This window comes from Botrytis byssoidea (genome assembly GCF_014898295.1).
Source record: "Botrytis byssoidea strain MUCL 94 chromosome Unknown BBYS_034, whole genome shotgun sequence".
NCBI lineage: Eukaryota > Fungi > Ascomycota > Leotiomycetes > Helotiales > Sclerotiniaceae > Botrytis > Botrytis byssoidea.
In genome coordinates, this window is record NW_024065875.1 from 109,191 (window position 1) to 131,089 (window position 21,899).

General features: G+C 31.8%; 1 protein-coding gene across 1 annotated transcript; it reads left to right on the forward strand.

Annotated features, from left to right (window-relative positions):
- Positions 1 to 812: 812 nt before the first annotated feature.
- Positions 813 to 8,792, forward strand: EAE97_011195 (uncharacterized protein; the record flags this gene model as incomplete). The annotated part of the gene is made up of 8 exons (XM_038881710.1): positions 813 to 1,482; positions 1,537 to 1,696; positions 1,747 to 4,435; positions 4,490 to 4,651; positions 4,699 to 4,849; positions 4,898 to 8,542; positions 8,593 to 8,646; positions 8,695 to 8,792. The coding sequence occupies 8 exons, from the start codon at positions 813 to 815 to the stop codon at positions 8,790 to 8,792; spliced, it is 7,629 nt and encodes a 2,542-aa protein (XP_038727442.1).
- Positions 8,793 to 21,899: the final 13,107 nt, after the last annotated feature.

Sequence of the window (21,899 nt, forward strand, 5' to 3'; positions counted from 1 at the left end):
TGGGGCGACGAAGCTCTATGACACTTATTATTCCTACCTAGTAGTGAACTTTTGATAAGAGTTATGACTAGGTGCTAGGTAGGTAAATCATCATCGTCCAAAACCCTTCTATCATAAACATTCCAAAAATTAATTCACACAAAAAAACTTCTAATATTTCAATTCCAGCTTCCTTCTCTTTTTTCTATATTGCACAAGGATATTGATTTTGCTTATGAATAAGGAAAAGAAGACAGGTCTTCTTTGATACTTATTCACTTCACTTCAATACAAAACAATCAATAAATACATCGAGTTATCTTAGTTTTTACCTTACCTTACCTTACCTTAGTTCTAGGTATCTTTCCAATCCGATTTCGTTGATTGCAACTACGTAACTACCTCCCTCTCTCTCTCTTACTTCTCCTCCCACGACACATACACTCACTACACACACAGAGAACAATCTTTTTTCCTTCTACTTACCACCCTCCCCAACAGATTTCTATCGGGAAAACTGTAATGAATGGTAGCTTTCGATACTACATCTTAATCGCATAATCAAACTACTTCAACCTCTTAATTTTTGTCCTGCGAATCTACCCCTCTCATTCCGTCATACGGCTGTACCCAAAAGGTCAATTCTTCAGTCTCATCCCCAAATTCACCAGCCTCAACCTCGTGCGGGGAATTTCAATTCAATAAATTATAATCACCTATGCGATTTTCTTAGAGGTTTGTTGTGTGAATTTTAACGAAAGGTTTCTGCTGCTACAGCTCCTGCTGTCCTGGACAGCTTCTATCCCATTCATTTAGTTTCTCAACCTTACCAAATGGACCAAGATTCAGTAAAGTCGTCGCCAGAACGTGCGGTCTCATCAGAGCCTTGTTCGACACATCCCCTTCCATTTGATGATAGCGAACAACATTCTGCGAGAAAGCGACAAAAGACTTCCAGAAGTGGCTCGAGAAGTAGGTCGGTCGATACAACTCAAGCTTTAGATATTCTACCCGATTCGATGTCTTCGCATAAAGATAATATAGATGGTCACCATCATCCTCTCCCACCAAGCACTCCAACACGTCCTACCACGGCGCATTCCCAAGCTGGTCCAACATCCAGTCAAGTTACAATCAATCTGCGAACTCCTCAGCATCGTTTAGAGTCACCTTCCCCCACCTCGCCTTCTCCTATGAGTCAATCAAATATACCAAATACAATGGAAGACGAAGTTACCAGAATAAGTATTGAATCCGAGAGTGATGTTCTATCAACTGTGCCAGCTTCAGTCATTGAAACCCCCTCTTCCTCTCCTTCCGCGACAGGAAGCCCAGAGGTTGAACTAGTTCCTATCAGTTCTGATGATCCTGAGAGAAGTCCAACCCTTGCTATCATCAATGAGGAGGAAGTATTTCCCGATCCTCTAAATCACTTCCCTTACCAACGTCGCGGAGAAAATCTACTCATGGCACTTAGAAGGGCTACAAACATTTTGCAATATGGTAAGGAATTCTGCGCAACTGAAATATGTAGAATGTATCTAACACTGAGTGTAGAGGCCATTGACACTGAGGATATATTTATTCGACTTCGAAACTGGATAGATGATTTCTTGCGCTCCGCCAATTCAGACAATCGCTTGCATGGCGCATTTACCAGATATAGAGACTTTTGGTTTTCATTCTCGGACTTGATACTTGCATTGCATTTTCGAAGGTTAGCAGTACTTGCAAATGCAGAGGTCGTTCCAAGCTAACTTAAAATAGTGTTCGTTTTGGACCTTTCATGTATAGAGTAAACGCACAATCCAAATCTCTAACCCAGTTCCTGTACCGATACGCCAAACTCACAGGGAGATTCCTCGCAATGGACGTCAGAACCTTAACATATGATGCAGATCAAACTTCGGAGCTCGTATCACCACATTTTCTTCGCACTTATGCTCAACTACAGAAGTTCGATACAGAGTTAAGTCACATCGGAAAAAGTATGGAAGCATGTTTCAATTGGAAGTGGGACGAAGATACTGCTGAGTTTCAAGCTTACTTCGAGGAAGGTGGCGGATCCATGATTCTCCTGACCAGATACGTTGAAGGCCAATTGAGACTTATTCCAAATTATCCAAGACTATTTGAGAATTTGACAGATCCGACAAGATTGGTGGAGAGAATGAGTGCTGTTGCTTCAGCTACGACTAAGAGACAGGCCGCACCTGACGTCCATGATGACGCTATGCGGAAGCTGGCCATTGCATACGAATATTTTAATATCATGTCGTCAGGACTGGATTCTATCATCGAGAAAAATGTTACTTTTCTGACTCTTGACGCTGCAACTACACATCTAAGTTGTCTCTCGTATATATTGTGGGTCGCAGCATCCGCCATTCCTCAAATAGCGAGTGCTCGATTTGAAAGTCAGAAAATGATTAGTCCGGGCATTGCAGACGCACACCTCTCTAAGGTCGCTGCTGTCGACTGGAAGGTTTCCGTCCTTCAAAAGCTCATCACATCAAGTCAGATGCAACTTCGGGTGATCGGTGTAACAACTCTCTGTCTGGACCTCGTGAGTCTCTTTAGTTCTCATCGACCAAAAGAAGGAAAAGAAGCGAACTCCAGCAATATCGCAATTCTATCCTACTTTGCAAAGTTCTTATTGCAACATAAGCTAATCGACTACATTGTTGGTATCGGGTCTCACCCCGAGATCATTAATGAAAGTCACAATATCGTTGGCTTTTTAGTAGTAACAAAAACCTACCAAGATGAGCATACCGATACTATCTGGCAAACTGTTACGACGAGCCAGGACCCAAGGGTTGTGGAAGCCATTCTTAAAATGGTTAAGAAAATTTTCCATCTATATGACTTTCCACAATGCCTATATATCTGTCAGAAAGTTGCTGCCCTTCCAATACAGGCGTTCACTGTTGCAATGAGAGATTTTTGCGAAAGCCTGTTCAGAGAACTTGCACACAAATTGGGCCCTAAGGACCTCGACATTTCTCCCTATGAAATTTGCGTCCGTCTGATTCGTGAGTCTTCGATCACTAGCGACGATTGCCCAAACGGCTATCCTGAGATTCAGAACTTTGCAGCGAACAACCTGCGCGAATTGCTAGTTCACGGACCCGGTCCAGAGGCACGCAATGGTATCTACTTGAGTTGCATCAGAGACATCTCCGAAAAATCGGCCACCGCTCCTGGCAGTATATGTGTCATCAGTGCATTACTTCATCAAAGTTTGATGCCAGACCTTCAAGCATTGACCACCCAGCATGGCCTCACAAGATTGATGGTTGCTGAACTTGAATCTAATATAGCTGGGCATCGCTCTCTTGCTTATGACAGTCCTGCTAATATTGCTCGTCGCGAGATCATACTACAAATCATATTGATGGATCCCGACACTATCAACGCCGAGTTGGGCACACGACTTTGGAACCTGTTAGTTGGATCTCAGTCAAATGACGCCGCCGATCGCCTAGCAGGCTGGCAAATCTTGAACAATGCTTTCCAGAAAGCAAAGTTTTCCAATAGATACCTTGTCATTTGCTTCCAGAGCTATCTGCCAAAACTGGAACCCGCGTACTTCTCGGATGGTACTTTGCTATTCGTGAAGAATGGAGTTTATTTCTGGCTAGACGAACAAGACAAGGAGTCTCAAGAAAATGAGGATATCAAGCTAAACCTATCGTTCGATTCTTTCGCCATAGAGCAGTTGTGGCGTATAATCGAGAGCGCACCTCAAGAAACAGTCTATGAAATGGCCATTCAGGAACTGGTCAGTGTTTATGTGGGTCCCTTCATCCGAAGTCTACCTCTGATCAAAGCACGGGAATTGCATTTAGCATTTCTGACACGATGCCTGGATAAACTAGCCAATGCTGCACGTCAATTAGAGGCTTCTAGTACAGGTGAAGCCAGTGGAGATGACGAAGACATGGTCATAGTAATCCCGGAATCTCAAGTCAAAGAACAGGAATTGCTTTTCACTCGATCACTCGCAGCTTTGCGGACATTTCTCGCGGCTTATTCCAGCACCGCACACTTTGCCACTCCAAAGTTGCGCTCTGCTATCAAGATACCATCAGTTGCCGCACATGGCACTTCTCTCACAATCTTCTATCAAGCATTTGGTGAGACTACATCATCTATCAAGAAACTCACCATAGGCGCGGACGAAGATGCTGCTACATTAGTTGCAAAGTTGCAAAAGGAAACCGATTTCACTTCTTGCAGAGTGTTTTACGGTGGAAAGGAGCTCAAACATGAAGAAACCGAATTATGTAAGTCTGTGCAAGAACTCAATCTAAATGGACTTGTTCTTGTCAAGCGCCGTGATGAGACAGACCCTCTATTGCCGAGCAACAAAGGTCCTTTGGAATTAGAGATTACAAGGAAGTTTGATCAAATCTGGAGTTATCTTGGTATGCAAGAAAACTTGGCGGAGAAGGTACGTGTTAATACAGATTTCACGAGCTGTTGCGGTTACTAATCTTGCTTTCAGATATACTCATTCCTCATTCAGTTTCCTGTCTATGACAGAATTCTGCAAGATCTTAGCAATTCTATCGTTCCCTATACCGAAATATTTCCACTAGGACAACCATACAAAGCTCTTTATAGCCTGTATGGATTGAAGCAATATATTTCTACTCAGTCTTCGAAGGTATGCAATTCTTCCACATTCAAAAGGTATCCAACTAACTCACGAAGGGATCTGTGGATAATGCCGTGTTTGATCGAGCAATGACTTTACTAGTAGCTGCGATATCAGATCCAAGATTCCTCGACAATGGTGCGCTGCAAGCAATTAAAGAAAATCTAACTATGCATTTTATCAGCAGTTTCACATCACTCCTTAAAGGTATTGACAATTCATCCCATATAGAACTTGTCAGCTAATTTTTCATAGACCCTGCCTTGCCCCAATCATCGATGGATCTCATTGACAAAAAGCTTTTGGACCGTCTCCTGGACTTGTTATATACTTCTAAACTAGTGACCACTACAGATACGTCAGTTCATCTAATATGGGCATGTATTGAGGCTTTACTTGAGGTTGCCTCTCAAAATTCTGCTTTGTGGACCACATTTGTCAGCCATCTGAATGGCAGCACTCTTCTTCAGGATCTTCTCTTGGAGGACTTCCGCCCATTCGTCAGGAAAGCCATCTCAAAACACATTGCGAGCAAATGCACCTTCAACTCCAATCCAGCTCATGTTTCACCATCGGAAGTTTCCTATACATTGTGGCCGATTATAGCCAGATTGATTCCCAAGGCTGTTCAGAGACCAGAACAGTGTGAGGAGACTTTTTCGCTTGCATTGACGATATTCAAAAGACTGCTGGAAACACCAATCGATTTAGATCTCAATGCAGTTGCGCAGGAGTGGGGCAATCTACTTCTAGCTCACGACAACCACGAAGACGTAGGGGTACCCGAAGCCGCTGATATGATCACACGGGGCTTGGTCGATCTTTTGCATCATGCTGTAATCACCATGAAGCAATCCGAACAAAAGCTATCCTGCGAAGCTCTAGGGGCTGAACTGTTCAAAAGACATTTATTTCCTAGTGTTTCAACCGACAACGATATTGGAAGTGATGGACTTATTGCGCAAAAAATTCCACTGATAAACTCCAAAACACGGAAGACACTGTGTGAGACTATATTTGCTCTAGTCAAAGACGATATCACTCGGTACAGAGAAATGTTGCAAATTTGTGCAGAGGTTGCACCTTATGACAGCGAACGAAACAGCAACCCTTACCTTCTTGATATGCCGCCTACATTTGACAGATCGAAGTCTGTAAGATCTTCGACTGGTTATGTTGGCCTCAGAAATCTTTCTAATACGTGCTACCTCAACTCTCTGGTCACGCAACTTTTTATGAACATATCATTCAGAGAGTTCATTCTCAATCTACACATCCCTGTTCCGAGGTCACAGAAGCTATTGTTTGAAACGCAACAATTGTTTGCTTACATGCAAAACAGTGTCGTACGATGTGTCGAACCAGCCAATTTTGCTGCATCCATTACAACTTTCGATGAACTTGAGATTGACGTCCATGTCCAAATGGATGTTGACGAATTCTACAACCTCATCATCGATCGTTTCGAACGTGAGCCTTTGGACGATGATGACAAACGTAAAGTTCGATCATTCTATGGTGGTAAGTTAGTGCAGCAAATCAAGTCCAAAGAATGCCCCCATATCTCAGAGAGATTAGAGGACTTCTCCGCTATTCAATGCGATATCAAGGGTAAACAATCTCTCGAAGAAAGTTTGCAAGCTTATGTCGAAGGCGAGGCCATGGAAGGGGACAATAAGTACAAATGTGGGACTTGTGATCGACATGTTGACGCAGTGAAACGAGCTTGTCTTACTGACGTGCCGGATAACTTGATCTTCCATTTGAAAAGATTCGATTTCAACCTTCGCACACTTGCACGTAATAAGATAAATGACTACTTCACATTTCCGCCATCAATTGATATGCGACCTTACAAGGTTGAGTATCTCATGAACGAATCGGGCGAGGTCGAAGAGGACATGTTTGAGCTTGTTGGCGTTCTTGTCCACTCTGGAACAGCAGAATCCGGCCATTACTACTCTTACATCCGAGAGCGACCACAAGTTGATGGCAAAGTCAATTGGATGGAGTTCAATGATGACTCAGTCACGTCTTGGGATCCAGTTTTTATGGAGGGATCCTGCTTTGGTGGTCTTGACTATGGGACTGCTGACGACGTCCCATTCGAAAAGAACTATAGTGCCTACATGTTGTTCTACCAACGTCGCTCTACATTGATCGCGGCAAACGAACAATTTGTCAAGGAGAAGAATGAAAATCCATCGATTGCAGCTCTTGAAGCTCTACAGGCAGGCCATGCAACCATAGACAACAAGCCTGTGATTCGACATCCATTGAAGGTAGCTATCAAGCCCCACCAAGCGAACCAGATAACTCTGGAAAATGAGCATTGTCTGCGTAAATACTGTCTTTACGACCCTGCACATGTTACTTTCATTCGAGATCTATTTGAAAATACTAGGCATCTGAATGAGACTCTGAACAATGGGAAATGCTCGGAGCTGCATGAGGTTGAAAATAAAGCCATGTGGGTTGCAATGTATCATTTGGACCAAGTCGTAGGGCGTATGAAAGATGTCCCAGATATCGGGAAATATGCGAGCATCTTACGAGCACAATGCCAACATTGCGGAGAGTGCAGCCGAGACTTTCTCGATTACCTTTGTAAATGCACAGATTCTTTCCGTTTCTTACTTTTGAGATGCCCTGAAGCCGTGGTACGTTCAGAAGTAAGTACTGCAGTCCTCGGAGCAATGGTAACGGTTAAGAACGTGATTAAATATGCGTATGGTTTGGGTAATAATGGAGACATTCGTGCCGAGGATCCAAATTTACTTCATGCAGTGGTTGCCGCCTTGATTCGACTATATGAAAATTTTCATAACAACATAAGAGCTTGGCCCGAATACTTCGGTTTGCTCGCCAGCATTGCTAACCTCGGGAACCATGAGGCAGCAGTTCTCCTGGACTCTGGATTTCTCATGAAGGCTATCGATATCATCTGTGCGGACACTGCAGATAATAATTCTCAACTAACACGGATGCTTCAAGCGATTGCGAAGAGAAACTTAATTCAAAGACCAGTCTCATATGATAGCGTCATTGACCTTCTATCTCGACTTATCTCAACTTGCGACCCAATGGCTCCTGAGTTTGATCAAGCTGATTCTCGATTCAAGCTATCCTTTGGTGATCATGCATTGCCATTCTCATGGGATGAAAGAAACCGAATCAATTACCATTGGACGAGGACTAATGCCCACATCCTCACAGAAAAGCTTCTCATGATTAATCAGAACCAGCACGCGACGAAATTGATTATCGCCACACTGCTACACTTTCCGGTTTCGGAAACTTTTGATCTTGACCGATACATGTATTGTGCAATTACTCACGGTATTAGAAGAAACAGTCAATCAAGATGGGGCCCATTTCTAAGAGCCGCAATATTATACTGCGAGCATTCAGAAAATCCAAAAGCGATTCATGACACGGCTCTGCATGTTGCCAGAAATGCTAACCACATCGAGAATAATGATGGATCAGAATATCTCCAATTCTTCAAGGACCTCCTCAATTTGCAAAGCAATATGAATGACATCTCTCAAGAGGAAATCGCAAGAATATGCCTCCATTCGACTCGTCATTGGGTGCCTGCACTTCTTACTCATTACGAAAGCAATGTCAGATCTGATACCGAAGATTTCCTTGGAGAATGGATTTTCAATTTGGGAACTGAATTTGACCCCGCAGACGAAACAGACCTGACGACATTCAGGGTTCAAGAGACTCAAGCATTGGGTAACGCATGCTTAGAATATCTTCATGAAGTCTATATACGACAGCGGGTGCAAGCAGTTACAACAGTTCTGGTTAACATCGAGAATGTTACTAATCTTTGCTTTCCCTACTTTCCACCTGGACCAGAAGCCGACCGTTACAAACAAAACATGGATTGTGAGTCAACGCCACCTTCATCAATTATAAAAATAACTAACAAATTTTAGATCTTTGGAGTAGCTTGAGGAGGTTCATGGTCGAAGAAGAAGATGATGCTTCTCGTAAGATATCCTGGCTTTGTTTCTAAAGAGCTTACTAACTATTAATAGCATGGGATAATTCCGAAGATGATTATGCATCTGATGATCCTATGGATCCCATAACCGAAGTCGAGCCTATAGATAGTGAGTTGGAGGCACAACTCTAATCTTACCATTCGAACGACTTCTTGTGATAACACTACATTCAATTTACTTCTTTCTTCCTTCTTTTGATTACAGGCTTATGAAGCTTTCAAATTCTTCAGTTTACAATGGCGTATCGGGTGTTATTAAACGATGGGATCAAATAGCGGCCGAAAAGAATCGAACATTGATTGCGATAAGTTTTACAACAGGCGTTATATCTGGCGCACGATTTTCGGGATCCTGCAACTTAGCGACACTGGGATAGGCTTTTACTACTTTTGATGAAATGCAATCGGCTGAACTGGGTTTGGTTATGAACAATGGGAATTGGGAATGGGAATGGGTTGGGCTGGTATTGGCCTGGATTAGAGTAAATGGAGTTGGTACATTGGGCGGGATAAATCAATCATGAGATGTTTCTTTCTGTGATTTTAGCTTCCCTTTATTTTATGGATGGCAAGATGGAGAGATGGATGGATGATTAGATGATGAATGGCGTTATGAGTCTATCGAACATGAATCTTAGGACGAATGAATTTGTGCAAAGTGGAAGATGAAGAAGAAGATGATAGGCAAGAGGGAACTATGGTGATGGTGTGTGAATATACTCGGTTTAGCTGAGTGAAAAGGAAGGGAAGGAAATAAAGTGCTTACAGACAAAATGATGTTGTGCTTTGAGGATGCGATAGATATTATTGGTCAATATTTAATTGCACTTCTCGATTATGTGTTGGTGTTTTGAAGTGACCTATAATTATATTTGATATGTGATGCTACTATGTATTCTAGCTAGGGTTATTGCAACCATATTGAGAGTTGCAACCATGGCGGTCGATGGGGTGGGTTGTTATCTTTCTTGGTTGGTTGGGACTGAATCAAATGGTAAAGATGTAGATATCGAGATGATTTTGAATGGGGGAAAAAGGGAAAATGATACATGACTATTGCGAGTGCAAAAATCTGTCAACGTCTCTCTTTATCGAGGTAAAGTTAAGATGGAAGAAACTGCGTGAGTAGAATCATATTTCCCTCATGTCGGAGAAAAGTAAAGGTTGTAAAGTGGAAATGTCCATACGATATAGTATTCAATAAGGTCGACGGTGGGAATCAAAATTCTACAAAATGTAGTATGTCACCATGTAATGAATTTGGGTGTCTAGCTTGTGGAGAAGTCGATTTTGAGACTGGAGACTGGAGACTGAAGACTGTAAGAATGAAGAATACCTAGGTAGCTAGAGCTATTCTTGTAGATGCTAGTGTGTCTGTGGGGTAGGGTAATTGTGGGGTATGTATGATAGGGCTGATCTAAGGTTATTCGGGCGTTATGTTCCTGAATATACATGGATATTTACCTATAGACGGGTGGAGTCGTTTTAAATTTGATTTGTAAAGTAGGTTGTGTTGTCTTGAAGTGAGATATCTTTGTTCAAATGGTTATGACAAGACTATATTTTTATGGATTTGACGGTAGTTTCGATCAATTCTTTGAAAATGGAAAAGTCTTTACATACATATATATAGAGTTAATGAGCTCAAGTGAGATCCAATAAATCCCATTTCTTCAAAATAGATACTATACACTTTAGAAAGTGTAGAATCAAGTGACTACCCTCTCTCTTTTGACTAACTGAGATTTCGATCGAAAAACATGACAGGTGCTACTTTCCTCACAGTTGATAACCATGTTTTGGAAGTATTCATCCTATCTCTGCTATTGGAGCAGGTTTCAGCCCTCTAGTTCAGTCTTTACTTTCTTTCTTTCGACAGGTCTAAAAAAACGTAGCGCGTTTATGCACCATTTAGTTTCGCTTATTGACGACGATGACGATGACGATGATAGTATATGGATATATGAATAATACACAGTAAAAAATAGAAACAAAGTACTCCTGAAATCGAATCACTTTGATAAGAATAGTTTGTTTACACTTGTATATGGATTAAGAGGAGGTGCACTATCGAATCTTTTGCAGTCGTCTACAGCTATTGAATCACTATAGTTTCTATATGTTATACGAGTGTAATCAATCCTGCTTAGAGCGATTTAACATATCCAATTCCAGACGCTTGTTTCCGATCTACTATTTCGATGATTCAATGAAAGATACAGTTGTCGAGTTATCTATCGCATATGCGCTAAACCTCCGGCCGCAGATAATGTGAAATATCACCAGGAGGAAGAGTACTCGGGAAGATGACTTGTATAGTCTTAAGCTTTATAGAGGTAAATGTATCAAGTTGACAACGCGGAAGCACTCGTGTGTAGCTACGATTTTATCGGCTTGGTTGAAGTGAGCTAGGACTGGGAGAATTTGCTGTTTATCAAAGCGATCTGCTTGCAGGTTGATAGATATCTTAATGCTATTCCTTTGCTTCGTAAAACCATTGTTAGATTCTATCATGAACCTCCTACATATCAAGTAAAAAGACTGTTGCAAGAGTTTGGTGGATTGTCTCATGTAGAAAATGGAGGATAATCAAACCAGGTCACTGATCTCCTAACAACTGATTAAATAGTTGCTAGAAGCCTCAGAGATAACGGATCACTCAGATTCGTATGATCGTGCTTTCTAGACAGAGATATTTTTTTAAGTCGTTGAGCAATCTGTCTCCAAAAAACTCCGAGGCTATGAAATCTAATCTCTACACGCCTCAAAGAGGAAATCCTATAGCTATCAAATACAGCGAAGATCAATTTGGAATTAATGCCGAATTAGACAGAAGTGTTTTTACAAAGACAGTTGAGAGGTGGTTGTCTCACTTATCAGAGCTCATCAAAGTACTCCTATCACAGTCGACCTCTCCTTTAACCCATCGAAGCGCTATTGACCGAGAAATGCTATTAAGCTCGCAGAAATAGGGGAGCGCGGATGCGTGATCCGATACCAGCTTTCTTACTTTCACAATAAACTTTCAAAGATCAGGTGGATCAACAGCCTACCATTGTAGCTTGAAAGAGCTTTCTCGTCATCCAGAGACTTCCAGGTAGGTATACTAAGACTCGCTTGGGCCGTCCTGCCCTCATGGGTACATATAAGAAGAGAGATCTTACTATGTACTGTAAGCTCTTGTCAAACTTATAGATCATGAGACAGTCATTCGTCTGGTTTAGCAATCCACTCAAGTTGATTTCAGCAATGTAGAAATCATCGAGTTAAAGTTATACACTCGTCGGTAAAGAGTTTATTGTCCAAGAAATAACCGCAGATCAAAAAATATTTGTGAATGTCGGCTATATCTCCTTAACGAGACATGAGCCAAACGCTCATCCAGATTCCAGCAATGTAGGAAGAGCCCGAAATAGGGAAGGAAATACGTATTTGTATTTGTGTGAATATAGGCTTAAGTCAAAGGCTTTTGTGGTCCATTTTAAGCGAAAGCAAAGGCTAGTTCTTTCAATAGCCCTTATACAAGGGCTATTCCCTTCGTAGTTGATTAGCTTATTAGACTGAATACATATCGACAACTATAACCTAAATTCAGGTTCTGTGTCACTTGTGTTCCACCCAAAGCAACAGTACTAGCTCGGCAGACAATAGGAATCTATCAATTATGTTAGATTTATTTAACCAACGCGTAAGCACTTGCTTCAAGGTCGCGACTTTGCGCATCGATTTCTCGTGAATAATATTCATGGTATGAGGAACTCATTTGGGAAGCGCATGTACACCTAGACACTCCTTCTAAATACAAGGAGTTTGAGGTTGATGATTGACGAATGGATTTAGAGATACATGATATATACTGTATACACATGAATGGTTTACGACTTGGGAGAAAAAAAGAAAGAACATATGATGGAGATTGCTGGTATGGTGTCATTTCTTTGGGGGTTTAAAGAAAATATTTTACATACCTACCTCCCTATCTATAATTCACACGAATAACCAGAATCCGTGTAACGTAAAGAAAACTATCGTTACCTCTTACTCATTTAAGAAAAAGAAATACCTTACCAGTGCAGGTTCTCTAAGAAAAAATACTCGATTCGATGTACGTGTATCATCATGAAGCTCTCTTATTCCTAACCCCTCGCAATCTTTCCCAAAAGTAAAATTCAAATTCAAAGTCAAATCTATATTTGAAGCCGATACTCGAAATATTGTCTATCTGAATAAGCAAACTCAAGTATCTCGAGTCCTATCCTTCGAGTTTGAGTGCTCGAATCACTTTCTCCTCTCCCCCTTCTAGACGCTTCAATCACTTCGATGAATATCATTTTGGACACCCGATCTATGGAATCTAATTACTCTCATTCCTGAATACTTACATGGATGTAAACTCAAACTCGCTTCTCCATTATAATCATCTTAATCATCACTCCCCCTTCCTCTGCCTCTCCCCTTATATGTTCCCTCCGCCTTCCTTTGCTTTTCCCCTTTCCCTCGAGCGCAGCGAGCTACGGGGGTTTGGGGGCTTGCCCCCATCCATAGATATTCATAGGTAGGTACTTATACCTTATCATGCACGCCTAACCATACTCATACTCACACGTCCATAGCATAGAAAACATTATATCTTTGTAAAAATCGCAATCTCTCAACCTCCTTACTCTATCTATTGAACCCCCCCCCCCCCCCCCCCCCCCAACAACAACTCCAATAGTTGTATTTGACTTCACAATGACACACACACATACACACATACACATATACATGTACACAAACACCCCTCCTCCTCTCCTCAAAAGTTTCCTATTACAAGAAGGTTCATCTTCATCTCAAATGATTCAGCAATAAAATAATATAATATACAATAAATATAACGTGATTTATCATCGAATGGGCTATATCATCGAGTAGGCCATTTTTCCCTCAATTTATACCTTCAAATCTATATTATTTAATAATTATTAAATTAATTAATTAAAACTATTAAGGTTCTAATAATCTAGGATCTATTATATTATTTTAACAAATTCTTATATTATATCCAATCTTTTTATATTTATTATAATATTAATTAGAAAATACTTTTTTATTAGAATTTTTCTTTTTTTAATATTTATTATATTTGTAACACTTTGCCTTAGAAGAACTGCGAGAGCAGGGTACAATTTATCCTTAGAATCTATAACTACAGAATCAAGAGCAAAGCATTTATAAAGTGCTTCTATATATTAACTATATATATATAATTAGATACATATGTAAATGTACATATAAGTAATTATAATTACAATTAAATATAATCCATAATATTACCCCCCCCTTTAAAAAAGCTTATCTTTAAACTTCAAAATTATCTATTTTATATATATATTAATAATCCTAATAAAATATTATTATTTATATTATAAAATAATATAATAAATATACATATATACGGATTTTTCTTTTTTTGTAATAAAAAGATGTATAGAAAGTGAAGAAAACTATTCTATAATCTAATAATAATCGAATTCTTTGAAATATATAGATTTTTTTAATTCCCTTTTTTTCTCTAAAAATTTTTTTAATTATTTACTCTTTTATTAGTTTTCAATCAATATATCTATTATATTTTCAAAAAGATACAGTAGTAAGGGCAAATTGTTATTAGTGTAGGTAAAGTAATGGGAGATGGTATATATAGTAGTAAATTGTTTATTATTTTTTCTATTTGCTTTATTTGATATGCTTTTTTTGTAACTTATAGCAAAAAAAGTGGCTGCTTTTTCTATTATATAAAATAAATATTCTATTAAGAAGGAGTTAGATAAAGGTAAGTATAATAATAATATTGAGAAGGAGGATAGTTGTAGGGATAATAATTCTAATTGAGAAAAGGTATATAAGTAAACTTTTCTTTTATTTATTTTTAGTATATAATTAATTTATTTAATAAATATAATTATAGCTATTAAAAATAATATACTTAAAAATAAAATCGATTTTTGATATATACAATAAATATATCCACTTTATTATCTATTAAGATAAAATTTAAAAAAGGAGTATAATCCTTTAATTGATTGTATAGATAATTATAAATAGAAATTTACTGATAAATTAGCTTTAATAATATATTATTTTTGTAATATTGAAAATAAAAAGAAAAAGATAATTGGAAAGGAGATTATAAAAGTTTTGTATTAAAATTAATTTAATTATATATTTAAATATAAATCTTATTGCCGGAATATTGATAAATTCGAATTGCTTAATAAAAGATTATTCAAAAAAATAATGTTTCTATGGAAATAATATATTTAGAAGAATAATTGGGTTTATACTAATTGTATTTATAATTATATATCTGAAAAAGATAATGATATATATTATTATATTTCTGGTCAATTTTCTAATTAAATTCATTACTTGTTTTATCTAATTACAAAGTATAAGTGTAAGTATTTATTTAGGGAATAAATTTGTAATCTGTTTTTTCAATATCAATTAATTATTATTAAATATAGTAATATAATAAAGATAAATTATAACTTTATCAAGTTTTAATAAAACTAACCTTATTGAAATAACTTGATTTATAAAAAAATTTAAAGTGTTACATTTCAAAAGAAATACTTTCAATTATTTTCGCTTAGAAAAATATAGATTATTGGATAAATAAAATAATGGAGTAAAAAGGAGAATTAAAATAATAGTATTAGCTAATTTTGATTTAAATAAAAGCTAATCTATTAGTTATATAAATACAAATAAAGAAAGCTGAGTGTAAACTTATTTTTATTATTATTTAAGCTATAATTAATTATTATCTTGTTTTTTATTTTATTATTATTCTTTTTTTTTATATTATTATTTTTGACTGGGGATTCAACTAATATTTTAATTTAAATTATTCAATTTTTATTGTTATATCTTATCTGATTATAATTATTATTATCTATAAGAGTTATTTTTCTAGTCTTTTTTAGATCTATTAGTTCAAGAAAAAACTTTTTTATTCAATTTTTAGCTTAAGAATATAGTTTTATTCAATTGCTTTTCAATTATTTATAAAATTATGATTTTTTTATTAATTTAATAAATAAAAGAAGTTTTTTTGATCTTTTTTATTTATATATTAATTATTATCTATAAAATTATATTTATTCTTTTTATTTTTATAAAAACAAATTTATTTAAATAAGTATATAAAAGAATCTAATAAAAAGGGATTTTATAAATAGAAATTATAAAGGAAATGTAAGATCATTTTGAGATTAGAAATAGAATATTAAATAAAATCGTTATTAGCATTTAATTATAATACTTTATACTTAAGTTATTAATATACTTTCTTAATAGCTAGAATATATTCTACTTTTTATTTGATATTATTAATAATATTAATTAGAGATGATGATTTAAATATTTATTCGGAAAATAGATTATTTGTTGTTTTATAGAGTTTATTAAATAAAAATACGAAATAAACTTTCATAGTGAATGATAGGTCCAATTAAAATGAATTTCCAGTCCAATTAATAATTCTGAATCTTTCTTAAATCAAATAATTCAATTTCTTAGAAAATTATTATATTAAAAAGTTTTTTATATTAAACTATATATAATCTTTTATATCGAAATCAATTAAGTAATAATATAAATTAATTAATTGAAATATTTTCTTTTATATTTACAAAATATTTTCTTTTACTCAATTAAATACTATTTTATTATATTTAATATACTTTCTAATATTTCTTATATTCAAATTATTAATAGATATAATATTATTAGATTTCTAATCCCAAGAATTATAGGGTAAATAATTATATAAAGTTTTATATAGAATTTGATTATTTAATAATTTATAAGAAAATATAAGCTAGATATAATCTATTATTAATAGGAATTTAGATTAATTATCTTAGTAATAGTTTATAAAAGATTATAAATATTATTAGAAATATTAATTATAAATTTCAATTTGATTATTAATTTATAAATAATAAGTAATAAATAATTTAATTTATATTTCTAAAATATTATTGAATTCTTATTAGAATTTTGATATAAATTAAAAATTATGATTAGAGATTATAGATTTGAATGGATTATAATATCTATATATATAATATAGATATAATCGGACTTGATTTTTTAAATCAATTAACTTATAACAGAATATTAAGATTACTTATTTAGTTAATTGATTAATAATAACAAATATATTATTATAATTATATTTATCTTTATTGAAATTATAGTAATCTATGATAATATATTGTTATACTTATGTAGAAATAGGGAGTGGATAGAGAAGATTAAAAGTGCGATCTCTTGGGATAGAGCTATACTTATATTTATAATAATTCTATATATATTAATCAATAGTTTTAATTATATTTTTCTAATAATATTATTTTATTAAAAAAGAATAAATCTTTTTTATATTAAAGTATATAATAAAGATTGAGTTATAAACTTTACAAATTAAATAAATTTATAGATTATTAGTATTTAGTATATATAGATAATTATTATAAAATAATAGTTCTTTTTTGAGAATAAAATATTTATATAATTTGATTACTTGATTATATAAAGCTTTTAAACTCAAATAGAATTTATTTTTTTTAATAATATAATTAATTATATTAAAAAACAGGGATATTATATTAATATTAAAATTTATAATTATATCTGGTTTTTATTAGAGGGATTTATATATAATTCTAATATTAATCTAATTATCTTTTATAAGCTATTATAAGCGATTCTTTTTCTTAATATTATTTTGTTAATTCAATTTATTAGTATAATATGTGAGTATATTTATAAGTAAATTATTCTTTCTGGAATAATATATAATAATAAAGTTATAATTAATTAATAACTTTGCCCAACACATTTATTAAGTATTTAACTATTTAATTAATATAAAATATTTGAATACTTTATAATCGATATATACTTTAATCTAATATAATAATCCAGTAAATTCGATTTTTTAATAATCTAAAGATTTGATAATTATAAGTATTTCTTTATTATAAACTTTGTAATTTAGTTCAATAATAATTATTATTTTCGAAAAGTAGATAATCAATAATTATTTATTATTATATTTTTGAAAAAGTATATTAGTAATTATATTATTAGATATATCGATTTTTAATATATAAGGTAATATATAATTATAATATTATAAAAAAGGAATAAAAATAAATCTATTTTTAAATATATCAAATATAATTTAATAAATTTTATTAAAATAAAATTTGATATTTGTTTTTGTAAATTTATAAAAGAGTTTTGCTATTATATTATAATTCTTAATAAATTGGTAATAAAAGTTATAAAAATCTAAAAATAATTGAATATTTTTTATGGTAATAAAATAAATCTAAATAATAATTATTTTAATTTTTTTTGGATTAACTTATATATTTTTTATAGAGATAATAAAATCTAAATATTTAATATATTTGATATTGAATTTGTATTTTTTAAAATCTATTTAGAGATTAATAAATTTAAATTGTTTAAGGATATATTTGATATATTTTTCATATTTGTTTTTGTTTTCAGAATATATAAGAATATTATTTATATATTATTAATAAATTATAGAATTATTTATTAATTTAAAGAATAAAACTTTGTATTTATAGAAATTATATTGAGTATAGAAAATAATATATTCTTTAAAAATAGAATCTATATAAATATAATAAAACATTTATCAAATATTTAATTTGATATATATTTTTATATTAATAAATTATATAAATATCTTATTAATAAAAGATAAAGAATATTTATCTTTATATATTAAAGAATTAAATAATCGAAAATCTATATAAAACTATAAGTTTCTATTTAATTTTTTTATAAAAAAAATCGGAATTATGAATGGAATTTAATTAGATTCTATAAATCCTTTAGTTAGATTCTTGGTAATATATTTTTTAATAACTTTTAGCTGTTTAAATGATATTTTATATAAAAGATTATATTTGAGAGCTTTTTTATCTTTTCCTTTTAATATAATTTTATAATTATATAATCAAAAGGAAAATAGAATATCGAATTTACATTTGAAAAACGCTTGATAATATAACTAATAATCTGTAGAAATTGAAGATTCTATTTTAATATTTATGATAATATGATTAAAAATAGCTATAATTTCTAATTCAGAATTTTTTAAAGTAATAATTATATTAGAAAGATAATATTTGATTCTTTAATTAAAATATCAAAATAATATAATATAATCGATTTTTTTATATATTATTATAAAGATTTTATAATTCTTATTTTTTTTATAAATGAATTAGAATTATATTAGTTTAAATATATAAATATCAAATGTATTGAAAATACAGAAAGATAAAGATTTATATATAATTTAAATAAGAATTTTAGAGAAAATAGATTTTTTTTTTAGATTTATTAGAATTTGAGTTTTAATAGAAACTGGAGGTATCTTTTTAGTATTTTGAAAAAAGATAAGAAATATTTTTAGTAGAATTATTATTATAATTTATTAATTATTATTTAGTTTGTAATATATTTTGTTTAATTGGGTATTCTAATTATTAGTATTTTGTTATTTCAAATAACTAATTTTAAAAGCTTGTAGACTATTTCTAATTAAAAATATATTTTTTGATAAGAAAATAATAGGAGGATGTTCTATGGGTTAATTGAGATATTGATTAAAGTAAACTAGTTTAATTCAAGTCTTTACTATTTATATATAGTCTAAGATTATATTATATAAATCTAAATCGATAATAAGGAATGATATGTATAATTATTATTAAATATTAATTATAAAATTAAGGAATATATAATAAGTAATAGCTTTGCCTCTCATATTATTATAGCTTTTGATTTTAATAATAATATTAAATGATAAAATATAAGATTTAAATATAGGAAATAATAATGAAAAGAGTATCTTATTAATAAAAGCATAATTATTTGCTTTAGAATTTATAAAAGATTAAATATTATAGGAATATTTGTTCTTTAAGAATATATAAGGTAGATTTATAAAATCATTTTTTATTAGATTTATTAAATCAAGGAATCTTATATTCCAAATTATATTTAAACAGGAACTTCAATCTAAGCACTTTGATTTAAATATTGATTCTCTATATTTATAGCGAAATCAATAGTTTTTACTTAGACCTCTAGGTTTAGATTCTTTTTAGTATCTTTTTTAGTATTATAAAAATCTTCAATTTCTTTAATCTCCTGGATTTCTATTATAGCGTTAAAATTGCCTATATAAGGAGTAGTATTGTGATTAACTTCTATAATAAAGGATATAGAATTATAGGTAAAGCTATTTCCTGGAGCTAAGGTATTATTTAGCTTAAAGATTCCTGTATAACCAATAGGAGTATGGGGAGTAAATTAAGAATAAATCTGAGTAGATGGAATTGTGTTAATATATATTTAAATTGTATTTTTAAATATATTTTATGTAAAGATAATAGTATTAGCTTTTTTAATTAATATTTTCTTATTTAGCTAATAGTAATTACATTCTCAAATAGTAACCTTAAGCTTATCGATTTCTATAAATTTATTGATTAGTTTTTTGATAGTATTATAGTTTTTAATATATAAATCAATTGTTTATTAAAGAAAATCGAATATCTTTTTTTTCAAATTATAGAAAAAAGTCTTATTATCTGTAATTTCTATTTAAATAACAAACAATTGGAATTTTCAATATTATATTACAAAATTGTCTCTCTAAGTACTATTAAATATAACCTAATATTTATACTCAATTTATATATAATCAATCTTTATAAGATTTTTATATATTACTATAAATTTATTAATCAATTAGAGTTCTATTAAGCGGGGGACCTAAATATATAAGGAGTATAGATATTCTTAAACTTCCTTTTTTATCTAATCTACTATATAAAATCAATATTACAATTCCATAGCAAGTGATATTACATATAGCTTTAATTACTCTGTAATTAATAATTACTATAAGCTTATTTTTGGTTTTATATTATCTTTAAATTTAAATAAAAAGTTAATAAGCTTCAGAATATATAATCTTTTTATAAAAATAGTATTAAAACAAAAATGAGATATTCAATAAGATAGCAAATTGTAATTAAATACAATTATTAGTAAATAGAAATTACCCTCAAAAAAAAAAAAAGATTATTACGAAAACTAACTTTATAAATAAATCTTTTTCTTATTTTTCTTTTTTTCGAAAATAAGAGATATTCTTTTAATAAAAGTAATAGGAATATTAGAAATCCGAATTTTGCGATTTTTGAGGGAATCTATATAATATTATTATTACTATATAAATAGATAAAATAAATAAATAATATTAAAATTATATTATAGTAATATTAATTAAAACCTTGTAATTTCATTTTATAATATTTTTATTATTAGTATTTACTCTTTATAATTTTGAAAAACTAATTCTAAATTGTTATTTTTAAGAATTAATATTTTAATCAAAAAATCAGTTTTATATTCTTTGTTTTTTCTATATCTATTTATATTTATATCAGAATTGTAAGAAATATTATTATTATTCTTTTGAGATTAATTATTATTGGATATAGAAGTTTGATTAATAGATAAATAATATAAGTCTTTTGAAATAAATAGATTATAATTCGAGTCGAATAATATAAAAGATATAATAGTAATATTTATAACTTTATATATTTAAAGGAATATCTTTATTAAATCTTAATTGAAATAAATCTTTTTTTTATAAATAATATTAATATATAATTTATTCAAAAAGATATTATAATTATAAAGTATTATTTGAATAGTTATTAAATAATTATGCGATTATATAGTGAATTGTAGATAATGTAATATTTTGTTTTAAAAGAATTGTAAAAGCAGGATATAATTTATCCTTAGAATCTATAATTACAGAATCGAAAGCAAAGTGCTCATAGAGCGCTCCTATATACTAGTTATATACACGTGATTAGACACGTGCGCAAGTGCGCATGTGAGCGATCGTAATTGCGATTGGGTGCGATCCGTGACAATATTGAATTTGAATATTAATCTTTTGTTAAAATAATATATTAAAAGTTTTTTATTTAATAAATATTCCCTCTTAATACAATTAAGTTTTTTTTGTATATCAATACTTACTTAATACCTTATCTGCTATCCGAAATATATAAATCTCTGTATTTAAAAATGTATTTTTATAAGCTAATC